Source organism: Temnothorax americanus, unplaced genomic scaffold (assembly GCF_048541705.1).
Source record: "Temnothorax americanus isolate GAGA-0224 unplaced genomic scaffold, ASM4854170v1 Scaffold22, whole genome shotgun sequence".
NCBI lineage: Eukaryota > Metazoa > Arthropoda > Insecta > Hymenoptera > Formicidae > Temnothorax > Temnothorax americanus.
This window is the reverse complement of record NW_027509360.1, coordinates 735,657-749,409: the sequence shown is the minus strand read 5'-3', so window position 1 is coordinate 749,409 and position 13,753 is coordinate 735,657. Positions and strand designations below refer to the sequence as shown.

The 13,753-nt window shown below is 42.2% G+C and overlaps 2 protein-coding genes across 2 annotated transcripts in view; one reads left to right on the top strand and one right to left on the bottom strand.

Annotated features, from left to right (window-relative positions):
• Positions 1–352: 352 nt before the first annotated feature.
• On the bottom strand, positions 353–4,015 carry LOC143898123 (gamma-glutamyl hydrolase A-like). The gene is made up of 8 exons (XM_077407348.1): positions 3,422–4,015; positions 2,442–2,565; positions 2,009–2,059; positions 1,850–1,924; positions 1,621–1,775; positions 1,327–1,433; positions 961–1,189; positions 353–884 (listed from the first exon to the last, which is right to left on the bottom strand). Exons 1-8 carry the CDS (start codon positions 3,549–3,551, stop codon positions 721–723), a joined length of 1,035 nt encoding a protein of 344 aa, XP_077263474.1. The 5' UTR covers positions 3,552–4,015; the 3' UTR covers positions 353–720.
• A 1,799-nt stretch (positions 4,016–5,814) lies between these two features.
• Pio (zona pellucida domain-containing protein piopio) overlaps positions 5,815–13,753 on the top strand; it is a 77,344-nt gene continuing 69,405 nt past the window's right edge. The window contains exons 1-2 of the mRNA XM_077407345.1: positions 5,815–6,813; positions 10,671–10,708. Coding sequence (XP_077263471.1) covers positions 10,673–10,708 — 36 coding nt within the window. The 5' untranslated portion in view covers positions 5,815–6,813; positions 10,671–10,672. The remainder of the gene's footprint in view (positions 6,814–10,670; positions 10,709–13,753) is intronic.

Below are 13,753 nucleotides of genomic sequence, written 5' to 3'. Positions count from 1 at the left end.
TATGATTATTAATAATGATACTATCATACGTTACGAGGATAAAAACTAAGAGTTGATTCATGCTTTTAAGAGGTTTAGTTTCGTGCTTGTTTAAAGATAAAGATGAAGATTAACGGCAAGCAGTCAGGATCCAAGCGTTCGACGTTTTGGGTCGAAGCGAGTTCGCGCGTTCGCACACAATGCCCCGGTGATCTGGGCATCGTCGTTCCCCGTCGTCCTTCGTCGCGACGTTACGTTGCACCTTGGAAGTCGCAGCGCAACAACCATGCAACGTACGAACGTAGTTAACGGCCGGCGCTTCGGCTCAGAGCGAGAAAAACGTGGTGAGGGAAAAAAAAAGATTTAAAAAATATATTATTTACTTTAGATAGAACAAAAATATGTATAGAATTTTATTATGCACCATTGTAATATTATGTATCCCAGTTGTGACACAATATACACTGGTGTTATGTTAAATGTGGAAATTACGCGTACCAATCTTCTTTTGTTTGTGTGTTTCCCCAGTGCTGTCTCATCGTACTAACGACACTCGATATTCCATCAAATTAACAAACCGTGGTTTTTTCGTCTGTCATGCGTCGATGCGAGTAAAAGTTCGTCGAGTTCGTTCACGTCGTTTTTGTACAAGACGGTGGAGAAGATATGATGCTTGTCATACAGAAAAAGGTGCGACGTGTGCGTTGTTTCCTACTTTAAGAATAAAACTTACGTCAAGTCCTACACATCGTTCTCTATAAGGAGGCTATTGCGATCGCTTTTCTTAAACATGTAACACTGCTGGAAAGACGAATTCCACAGCGCTGTGTAAGTAACGGGGTAGTTGTAGATCAGACTCCGTTCCTCCTCCTCTTTCGTCGTAAATTCGTGCGAATTCTTACGAGCTACGCAAGAAAGAAAATCCAACGTTATCTCTTCTCCGCGCGTAACAAAATTCAGTCAAGTCCGATTGTCACTTACTCTCGTTAACGAAGAAATTGGCGAAGTATTGAGATGCTACGGTAGCACTGGTCCCGTGAGGAATATTCTTCCCGGTCACCCATTCGTAAAGGTTCTTCTCCGGATGGAATTGCAATCCATAAAACGGGAATTGCCTGTGCTCCAGCGTGGAGATGAATTCCAAACCCTCTCTATCGCGATTCAGCGACAACACGTGAAATTCGTCGGTTAAATTGACACGGTGTAAATCCTGATAAGCGGAAAACGGTATACGCACGTTAACTTAATACTATCCTTGATCCTTTATGGAATTAACAATTTATATCGCACGATTGCTTTTCTTGATTCGCGTTTTCTCAACTAATAATTTCTGAGGAAAATCCTTGCCTTCCTCGTAACGCAAAAACGATGATAATTCGCCGTGACGTACTCCTCGGCCAAGATCCCCAAGACATCCGGCGGAGCGTTCTTAAACAAATTGCTTTCTCTAAAGTCTGAAACAGAGAAAACTTTTACATAAGCAGCTTTCGTTAAAGATATAACATCGTAATCCGGAAAGAATTGACGGATATTTTATGTGCAAAAGATAAAAGTGACAGGAAGAATAAAAAAAATTCGGGACAATAAATAGCGGAAGAGAATATGTGATTTCTGATGATATATCTCGAAGGAAGTGTTTACCATGTGTGAATTCTAGCGGAAGGGGCTGATTTCTACTGGAGCAATTCGATCTGTGCTCGACGCGATTCGCCGCGGCATACGTCAAGAGCTCGAAGCCGAGGCAGATACCAAATATCGGGAAGTACTCGCCTCTCGCGTTGATCTCCTTCGCGATTCTATCAACAAAACAGATAGGAAAATGTATAATCGAATAACTGAAGTCGCTTTCGGTCTTTTATTTTGTAGCGACCTGTAAATCACAACGCCCGCATCGGCGTATCCTTCCTTCTGAAAGAAATACGTCGAACCTCCCGGCCAGAGAACTCTAGAAAAATATGCGCATTTAGAATATGATTATGCGTATACGTAACGCAGCGAAATGTTTTAAAAGCGATAGAATACCGCGTACCCGTTGACTTTGCTCAGGATATCTTCGTAGTACGAATCGTTTCTGCCAATCCTATATACAAAGTTACGTCATGTTTCGATCCATGTATCCATGAATTAAATCTGATAATACCGAGGCATCTTTTATATATCTACGAATCACATTAATCTAAACCGAGATACTTTCTGCAACTATTTGTACGCGAGAGATTTTAAGAAATGTTTGTATTATACCAAAGACTCGTTCGATAAGCATTACTTGACTAATTTCGAGGCTCATTAAATTATTTTATTCATTATTTGTGACGAATTCATAACGTGTCCTGTTCTAAATCATGTAGTTTTGTCACAAACAAGTTGATTTTTTTTTTCCAAGTTGGATTACAGGGAGAAGAGCATTTAAGCCGATCAAGTCGATGATCGAGGATAATGACATCAGAAATATTTGTGATTACCAAATCGGGACGGGTCGAGCGCCGGCACCCTCCACGAACTTCACGTACGACGCGGCGATGTAGCTGTGATACTGATTGGGAAACTTCTCATTTAATTTATAATCTATCTCCTGCGTCAGAATACCTTGAAGGAACAAACGAGGCACAATATTATTTTAGCGCGAAAGATATATAAAATAAAAGATACTCTCTCTCTCTCTCTTTTTTTTTATTTTCGGTTGAATATAAAGATCAGACTATAAATCGCCGCTTTTTAATTTAAAATTACTAAAAAAAGATAAAGGGTACTATAATTAATATATTTTAAAAAGTTTCATGTTATCATATTACGATTCTTAGATTAACTGGAGTTCAGTAAATCCCAATTCGGTAATCATGTATATTACATGTTTTCTCTTCATTAACGGCAGATTAATGAAAATAATCTGCCATTAATTAGATAAATGAGATTAATGAAATGTGAAATATATTTTTAAGCAAAACGAGATTGCCGATTGGTTCACACATGGGCGTGGACAGTCCTTTTATTGATAAGTTTCGGAATGTGAGAAAGTCGAAAGCTATCTCATAGTACAGATTTTTATTTTTGGTGCATCTGGAGTAATTATTTCTACCGTATAAAAATAAAGACAAAAAAAACGAATTTGGCGACTTTCTGATAATTTCCATGACAATCATTCGATCCGTTTTTTTTTTCGCACAAAAAACCGAATTCTCCACCTGAGCTGCGTTCGAAAACGTCACCCGAGTGCACGCGAGACACACGAGTATATACTCCCTTCTCTTTCTACCTCAGCGAGTTAGAAGGAGAAGGGAGTATACCCGTGTGACGTTTCCGAACGCAGCCCAGCCTAGGAGGAAGAGAGCTCGGAGTTCGGAGACGAGACGTTCGTCTCTCGGCGAACCCTAACCTCTCCCTTTTCGCGATAGCAAAGGTACATACATTGGCGATTTACGTGAATCCCTTTGGAACGACTTACCGACAATGGGCCGATTGTTCGATTCTCTCTCAGTCCTCGCGACTGTAAAGACAAACGCCGTAAGTAGAATCGGCCACAGAACGCTCATCGTGAAACACACGATAAGAAATGATAAGAAGATCCTAGACATTCTCTCTCCAGCGACACTATCGAGGAGAAGGGAGTGGAAAAAGGAGTGCGCGCGTTCTCGTCGTTCCTAATCGAATAACGACAAGCTCGTCGTGTTAATTAATTCGTGCAATCGTCGCGCGTTATCGGCCGTGCGCATTGTCGCTGGTCGTGCCTTATCGTGCACGCGTGTATCAAATCGGCGTAAACTGGTATATAAACTGTGCCAAGTTCGTGCCGGTCTATGCCCTACCGAGCGCGCTCGCCGAGATAATATTAAAAAAAAAACTGGCCGTGCCGGTCGTGATGCCGCAGCCGCATCGCGGTCGCATCGATCGATCGCGTTTATACTCGTGTCTCGCGTCATATCCCGGAGAATTTGATGCGACGAGCGCACGGCATTTTGCGACAATAGCGACGGGGGTTTCTGAGAATTCTAGGGCAGGATATTCACCAGACATCGAAAAGACTCTTGAAATAAAACCGAGCGAATGTACTCGTAACGAAGTTTCGCAATTGTCGCTGACTATCTCTGAACAATTTTCTTTCTTTTTCTTTTTTCACTACGCTGCACCGCTGCCATCTGTTTTCCGATAATAACCCAGAGCGTGAGGACAAACCCAAGCTTGCGTGGTAAATTTCAAGATTATATGTTTACGTGTATTGTTTATACATTATGTTTGCGTAACAATTGTAAATTATTAGATACATGATGCCGATATAGAAATGTATCTTAATTGGCAATATGAGAAAAATACCTTTTTTCAGTAAAATAATTTTCTGTATTTATACATATTGAAAAAAAGTTACAAAGGGAGATCGCGTATAAAGGAAATTTAAATACAAGTTTAGAAAATTTAAACGCCAATTTTTTCGTGAAAAAGTTATATCGCGCACTATAGACGGTTCACACTTAACAAACGTAATCACATTTGTATTTAAGTAATTAAGATAAGAGAAAGTAATTAAAGTACTTGTAAGATTACAAAACTATTTAAAATATTTATAATAAAATTCTATCCTGAAATCTAGATACTGCATAAAGATCGTCTAAAATAGATTTTTTAGTTAAAAAAGAATTATTTTCGATCGAAACGTAATCGCGTGAGCTTATCGAAAAATGCGGACTGATTTATTGTTTAGAAACTATTCCATCAGTCCCAGTGCGTCAGAAGTCGTGAAAAATATCATTTTGACGTCAACTTAATTGCTGCTTGACGAAACAGAGTGGCATTTCGCGAGGTCGGCTATCGGCTGTCGGCGTTTAACGAAGACCGGAACTCGTTCGACCTGAGAAAGATTGAGAGGAGGGAATCGCTCTAATCGGGGCAAGCAATTTTATACAATCGAGCGGAAATACCCTCTCTCGGTCACCGCGCGGAGGGACCGCCGCTGGCGACGACACGGTACGCCGATTCAAACGATGACGTAAGCGTCGTAAGCTCGTTTTCCGTCTTCCTCTTTCGCTCTCGTCCTCGTCCATCCTCCCGCACCCCTCGAGCCCGCGCAGCATCTTTTCGCCCCGCGCCCGACGTTCGCCGATCGAGCGAGAAACAGCCAGAGAGATGCGATTTCTCCTTTCTTTCTCTACCCTCTCTCCTCTTTCTCTCTTTCTCTCTCGCGTGTATACGCGCCTACCCCTTTTCCTCCTTTCTCTCTCTCTTTTAACATTTATATCGCGCTCCATCTCCGTCTTATCGGCAATCGTCTATCTCGGTCGTTTACCGTACCGGTCGCGCTGTAGCTATCTCCCTTCGACCCTCCCGTACTCTCTCTCGCTCCCACATCCCTCTCGCTACTTCTATTCCACAAATATACTCCACGTAGAACATACGGTTCTCTCTTTTTCCCCTCTCTCTCTCCGCTTTATTCGCTCCCTCTCGTTTCCTTTCTTTGAAAAGCGGCTCTCGTGCAGAACTCTCTTGCTCTTATCACTCCCACCAATTCTCGATCGCCTTATCGCTGTCTTCGTTCTTTTCGAGACTCAAAATGGCATATCTCTCTTTCTATCTCTCTCTTTTGACGAGTGTCTCTCTCTCTCGCGCGATTGGGTAGTTTATCTCCGTTCAATGCGATCAACCCTCGCTCTCTCTCTCTCTCTCTCTCTCTCTCTCTCTCTCTCTCTCTCTCTCTCTCTCTCGCGCGCGCGCGCGCAGTTCGATCGTTCGTTTCCGTCCGACTCGGCCCGGCCGTTCCTCTCTCCCCTCCCACGCTCCCGTGAGCGCGGCGCGCACTGCGCGCGCGCCCCACGAGGAAACCCGAAGTGCGGCGCCGCGAGCCGAACGAACACGTCCGTTCAAGTTTCAGCAAGTTTCAGTCAAGCGAAGTCAGTCTCGAATCTCGCGTCGGTCTGCGTCGGTCGTTACGGGTTTCTCTTCCGTGGCGCGTTCCTTCGCCGTCCGTTCTCCGCTCGAGATCGGGGACCCATGGAGAGCCGTGGGCCTGACAGGTGTAGTGCGGTGTGACGAATTCTTGAGGACAGGTAGCGGGAAAAGATCGGGGGGGAGGATCGACGATCGACGGCTTCGACCGAGCGAGGAACGAAGGACGGACGAGAGACGCGCGCTCGCGACGCGGACGGCAACGACTCGATCGCGGTAATCGACTCCGATCCGACTTCTCGGCATGTCGAAATATCCGCTCGACATATTTATTTGTTGAACCAGCACTCCGCTGTGCCTGATTCGGAGGACACCTGTCGCGCGCGAGGAGGGTGCCGTTCGAAAAGGTCGGCGCCGCGCGCGTGCGGCGTCGTCGCCCGTGCAAACGATTCGGCTGATCGAGAAGGGAGCAGCAGCCACGTCCGGATTATGATCGATCGGCTCGTCGCCAAATTGAATTAGCTTCACGAGAAGCGATCGAGATCGCGCGTGGCCGCGCGTCAAGTTTTGGAGGAACGATCGAGGGGAGGAAGCTCGCGAGAAGCGGGGGGAGATCGGTGAAATTTTCCGGGAGCGGTGCGGAAGAAACTGCGACGTAAAGGGGCGGAAACTGAGAGGGTGGCGATCCTTCTGGGATGTCGGCGTACGGTGGGTGGAGTCCGCGGCCGGCGAGGACGCGTTTTCGACACCTGACGAAATCGCCGACGATCCGTCGCGGCTGAGATCCGCCGCCCACGTCGCCCGGATTGATTCGAGGGCGTTGTCACGGCGCGGGAGCTTTCTTTCGGGCGATTCGACGCCTCCTCGACGCACCGTCTGTCGGCGGAAAGGGATCTCTCGGCGTTAAGCGGCGCTGAGTAATCCGGAATTGTTCTCGGGGGATTCGGAAAAAAGGTGCCGCAGGTAAGAATCATTTATTATTGTTGCACAACTACTACTGTCCGCAAAAATCTCGAATTAGATTTTAGGCTAATTAGATGTATAATTAGATATTGTTTCGAAATATGGGATATCTCTTCAATTATGAAATGTCTCGAAGATATTAGGATATAGTCGTATTGATTATAAAAATTATTTTGAATTGTAGGATCTTTTCAATTATCAAATTTTTAGAAAATTATGAAAAGTAGTTATGTTATATTAACTATAAAAATTAATATAATACTTCCTTATTTTATTAATGGCAATGTTATATTAATTTAGCAAATTATGATTCGCACTTTATAACAGAGATATTTATCAGTGCGATTAACTTGCACGCTCGTTCGATTCATATCCACGTGATGAATACTTTATAATTACGAATATTTGTGATAAAACGAATAAAAGAACTGAAACATTTAAATATTAAATCGTCGCAGCAGAGTTCCGATTCGCTGATTTACATACGGAATAACAGAATATTGTTACAAATCGCTCTTGCTCCGTTAAATCGACCTTAGATCTTCCAGGGCGCTTCGACAAAGTATTTTGATTACTTAATTTTTTTTAAATTGGTTAAATATCGGAACTAAATTATGGCGGTATTTCTTGAAGAATAAATCCCGCAACGATTACGTTGGCGGATGTTCAAGGGCGGCGCTTGCAACGGCTACCTCGATTAAAAAGTGATTGAAAGATAGAGTATGAAGCAACATGTTCGCTATTAAATGGTTAAGAAACAATGAAGATTAATTTTATATTTCTATCAATTTATACCCCGATTTAATTGTAAATCTGATGCGCGTTTATACTTATTTATAAAAAAGGTTATATTTTAAATTTTATGCAATTCTCAACACATTTCTAATTCTCTTTAAAACCTCCTTAATAATACACAGCGTTTTAGATAGATGTGTCAAGATACGTCTTTTATTTTTTTTTATTTATAAATGTTGCTATCTAATTCGCATATATTTCTTCGATTTTATATAAATTCAAACTTTTTATAAAATCAGACAGAAAGAAATCTGTTCTAAAGGAATTATATTGTTTCTATTTTTTATCGATTGGCAAAAATTTTGACAATTTGGCATAGTCTTCGACATAATAAAAATAACTTTGGGAAATCATTGATAGCGTCCCTAGATAAACGAATATCCGAAAGATATGCGCAACGATTAATTAATGGCCGGATAGATAATGTCGCTTTAACGACCATTTCAATACATTAAACGTTAAACGTTGTGCAACGGAAACGGGCCCAAGGTTTCGCCTGTTCGTCGAGCTCATCGCGTTGTGGGCGAGCCTTTAACCAAATACGTAAGTATCAAGGCTCAGGATTCTACGATGCCGTTTGTCGGATAAATATTACAAAGTTATATTATGAAGTTGTTACGAATATGGAAAGCGAAGTTAGAGTGGGCTTATGGTGCGCAACAAAGTGATTGCAAATGCTTGATTTATTTTCCAAACGAATACGTGTTTATATAGTGTTTTGTAGAATTGACGATAATTTTTCCGTTATGCAATTGAGGGTAAGTGCGATTCGTGCAATGGGGCGAGGAGGAAAAATGCAGCTTCTTATATCGTTGTAGAAACCGCGGCATTGAAGGCTCCGGAAATTTCTTCACATTTTGCGCACCTTGGCGCGCAGGCATCGACGTCTCCGGTGACTTTAACGCTTTGCGCTATATTTAGCACAGATATCGGGCACAGATCCGGCAGCCAAAATGTTCTTATATTAATCAATCGTTTCACCTTCACTAATTTTTGGTCGTATTATTTCTATTATGATTATTATTTCTAAATAATATTTATTCGATACATATTACGCTCAATTGTATAATATGTTTACGAGTAATGCATGGGAATATTAGATGATACATGTACGTAAATATAGCTGGATTTATGTTTAGAAACAACTCGAGTCTTAATGAAAAATGCAATACATAAGTTACTGCTATTTTCCTCGTAATTTTTTGATAGAGAGAAGAAAATTTACACAGGTGTGGAATTCCCACATGAGTACCATTGTACCGTCCTTGAATATTTCGATTAGTGATTCTCCCGTGGACGAACCGACACTTTAAATCACCTGCGCGACAGCTGTTTCCTTGGCTGTTTCCGCTGTCAAGATACCCGTGCGCGTTCGTTGCTCAAATCATTTGATTGTTGGTATACGACTCTATTGACGTATCTATAAGATGTTTTTAAAAAGATTTTATAAACTGTGCCAGTAGAAGAGGCAAATAATGTATTTTTTTAATAATTTTAAATATAATATAACAACGGTCTTCCTCTCGGTAATAATCTGCTATCAATATATCATCATTTCGTTTTTATCTCTCTCGGAAGATGCACGTTGCTCTTTTTTTTTTTTTAAAGAAAAATATTTTATGTAACACGTGCGTGGAAAGTGGCCCATTGCGCGCGCTACGCGTGCGTGATAGACTACTTTCCACGCACTTGCAACATAAAATAGGGTATGCGAGTCGTGCGTAAAGATGAAAATTCCCGGGTGCGGTGACTTGTTGCACAAATAACTATTCTCGCATCCCGCGAGGAATCGCGCGCCACGAGGGACACGTCCCTGGCCGCGATCGCCGATCCGACCGGTGTGTCCTCTCCTCCCCGTACCGCGAGAAAGGTGGAAGCTGCGGGGACCACGGGCACATCCTCGCCGTGATGTCGATCTCCGGCGGTCTCGTAAATCACGCCGCGATACACATCCGGCGCCAGGCCATCGAAAAAGGGCTTGGCGCGCGAAAATGGCGGCCGCACGGCCGCCCATAGCCGACCATGGTGGTCCGGTGGTGGTCGAGGTCGACCGCGTGCTCCACCGCCGTCGCCGCTGCCTATCGTGGTGTACTAAAAAGTGAACGTTGCTTCGTGCATCGCCGTCGACGCCGCCGCCGCCGCCTTCGCGAACAAGCGTGTCGCTTTCTCGACGGGCTGCGAGCGCCTGTACCCGAACGGGGGGGGGGGGGGGGCTCGGCGATACTAACCCGCCTGAAAACGTTCACCGGCTACCTCGACGCCGAGATTGGCCTTAACCCTCGCTCGGGGTGACGTCGCGATGCGGGGAAGCGCCGCGATTATTTTTTTTTGCCCGGCCGGCCGCAGCTACTCCGGACTTGCGATTCGTGGAATGAGGCGAGGGAGGAATGCGAGAGGTTATATCGTCGTGTACCAAACTGAGTTTATAGAACAAAGGAACGCTAGGTGTTTTTCTGCACGGGCCCCCCCTTTCTGTATTAGATTAGATAGAACTGGTATGAGGATAGAGGATATGGGGTACAATTGGAAACGAGCTCAAGGTCGATGGAGAGAGCGACAGGGTAATAAAGAAAGAATGATCCGGTTTGCGGAACGAAACTGTTTCACTGTTAGGTCTTTTAAAGTGTGTTTTAAATAAACAAATACACAAAGCATCCGTACTCTTATTCTGATAACGATAACATATCATAAGGAGTTTCTTGTACGAAAAACGGAACTTCAGAATCCGTCACACATCTTTATAACTATATGTAATAAAATACTTGGAAATATTGTGTTATGTACAGATTCTACTATAATATTTAATAATTTCTTAATAAATATATAACGTTTTTAAGATATTTTCTTAAGAAGAGACTAAATTATATTAATGAATTTGTTAATTAATGACTTTAACTGCCGCGAATAGCGGGATATTTTTTGAACGAGCGTGCAAGCTTGATAAGAAGCGGCGAATCTTCGAATCTGCCGCCTCTCGTGCGACGGAGACGATGTTTGCGCGATCGATCGTACCTTGCGCGAGTTCGACCCAGTTATTAATAAGACTTTCTCTTTTATTTTAGCCATGGACTGGAGGGGGTTCGCGCTGGCATTTCTGGTGGTGAGTAAACACAAAAAATTATTTTTTTTCGACTGCGTGCAAGATGGCTCACCTTGAACGAACGAGATATCTTAACCCGAGCGACTTTTGATTCTTTTGCTTTCTTTTACCTCACATTTTTACAGAATAAAAATTAAAGTATATCTGTTTATGTTATAGAATTACATTATTGTAGAAACATTATTACTAAAAATTTTCATGTTATAAAAAAAAATATTGCACCAACATCTGGCTGGATATAGTTCGAATAAAAGGTCGCTCTTTTATTTTATTACGCAATGCTATTAAAGAATCAATAGTTTCTCAGTTTATTTTATTATATGTATATTTATTCTAAAAATATGTCAAACTTCTGTCCCTTCTCTTTTTCGCATAAAATACGCCTGCATAACGAATGTACGATATTCATCTTAAGTGTAATCGTATAATCGCTTAAATTAGATTTAAACGCAATTGTTCTAAATTCATTTGCGTTATGTAATTCGCGTGGAGGCAAAGCTGATATAACGTTTAATAACATTATTGTAGAAAATACTCGCTCAAAACGGTAACGTTTATCGTGCGATTCCATCATTAATAGTTATGGTTTGAAAAAACCGGTTGATGGATTATGGATTTGCCGGATTTGCGCTTGACTCGACAGTCCTGAAGTCGAAGGGCGAGCGGATAATGTATAATCGAGAGACGAGAATACGGCTCTCGCCGTCGTTTTGGGTAGGCGCGGATTAACAGCATCCGTAATATGTACACACACTTTCTCCCGTACGTGCCGCGTCGTACACGCGTGTGATTTACAAAGATATGCGGCGCGTTATGTAATCCTTTGTTGGCGCACGACACATCCGAGAAAGGTGTCTGGTTGTGACTGCTGAACGCAGAAGCAAGTCCGACTTATATTTGAGTCTCTCTCCTCTCTCGTATCAGATATGTTGCTCTCGAAAGTTCATTAATTACGGCAGAAATAGCATCGAGCATGAAAGTGTAGAAAACGACTGAAATAGAGAAGAAAAGTAAATTGCAAACGTTTTCTGGCTAATGAATATCCTGTTAATTAGTGGATAATTGTGTTTTATAACTGCGAAAGGGAAAGAGAGAAATGCCAGGGGAAAATTTTTTACTTACGGTGAAGTATTTAAAATTTATAACGCAATATAACCGATTTTTAAAGCAAAAATATTTTACGATGGCATTGAAAGACGACGTCGAAGATAAACAAAAAGTGCGGTAATACAGGTATTTAAGTATGACGGTGTCTTTCACGGCGGTTTTGGAGAACGTTATGTCACTATACCGACAATAGTCGTGGGATCGCTTTCTGTGGATGAGAGGCTGACGGGTCTAATGTCGTTAACCCATTCAAGAGGCGGCAATCCCGGCGTTACGTAACATATAATAATTGACAATTACGCTAAACTTGGCGTTTACGTGTAGCTTAAGTTTCCACGACAGGAGCCTCGAAACTTGTGTCGTTAATATATGCCATAGAAAACAACCGAGTGCCATACCGTTTATTATCACGGAACTTTTCATTGTTAGCACATATTACTTTGCACAAGACACGAAATAAAATCCCAAAATTCAAGCCGTCACAGTCAACTTTTTATCTGTGTCCCAGTTAGAGAATGCTATAAAAACACATGATATATATTCAACAGTATGCAAATTTTAATTCCTCTATGGAAAAGAAAGATACATAAATTAGATTTATTTATTTTCTCCAATTTTTATTTATTCAAAGGAGATAAATGAGGCTATCGGAGCCAAGCGCGGTAATCAATGCGCAGACACAAATAATAATAAATAAATATATTAGCTTGGCTCCGATTGCCTCATTTATCTTCGTTGATTTAGTCTAGAGAGCCTATACTTCGTTTAATTTTATTTATCGTTTTCAGTTATCATAAAAATTTATCCCATAAAAATTATAATAAATAAAGAAACTCAAACCCCTTTTCTGACAAATTTATCAATTCCATTATTTCGAATGTGATTATCGAAAAAGCTTTCCTTAAATTATATAGAAACTTCTTTTTTTGTTGATAAATCGTTGTAAGATGCAGCGAATCCGCGTACCGAGCTTGATCGGAACACCCCGTTGCACGTAAGAAGAAAAGACAATCCGTTCAAAGTCGCCACGCCCACTTTTACTTCGCGTTCTTTTAAATATCGACGCGAGATCTTGGCAAGCCCGACGCTCGCTGGCACGTTTCCATAAACGTTTCACTCCACGGTGGAAGACCGTCGATAACCGGAAACGTAACGCCGAATGTGCGCTTCGTAATGTTATGCGTCCGTTCGTTCCTTTATTTCTTTGTTAAGTACAATTTAACGAAACGAGAACCTGCCGATTGAATTCTGCAAACAACGTGAAAACTTCGACATATATTACGTCATAATTTCGAAACGGGTTAATTCCCTCGAAAGCGGAAGGTTATGATAATATTTCTAAATATTTTCTTTCAAAAAACATCAGGGATTATTCTTCGTTAATAGCTTCTCGTCGAAAGGATTCTTCAAACAATTCGTGGGCCGTGCTCTCGCTTAATAATACCAGAAACGCAAATACGATAACGCAAACATTTAATATGACCAAGTCCAATAGAAACGTAGGTATATGCCGATGAAGAGAGGAGAAAGTAAAAAAACTCTCGTCCGACAAATCCCATTTCTTTCCGCGAAATAAACGTCATCCGATTTAAGTGTGTTGACTAAGAGATGTGAATTTGATCGTACGCGCCCAAATTAGGATTCGCTGACGCGAGTCATCCGTTTCAATTAGAGATCGGTGAAATCGCGTGGTATATTCGATCGATACGATCGTATTCGGAGGACTCGCGTGGGCGCTCGTTTTAAAGTTCGGAAGTCATTGCGATTAAGTCGAGTGCAATCTCTTCGCCCACGCGTAGCGACAATCCTCCCGAGAGTCCTTCTACAGAGCTTCACGTCTACATTAAATGCTTAAATACCATCGTGACATAATCGCGGCTTTGCTCGCGGCGTCAGATCACGACGTCACGGGAGCACGCGCCGCGATTGCGTACGAAA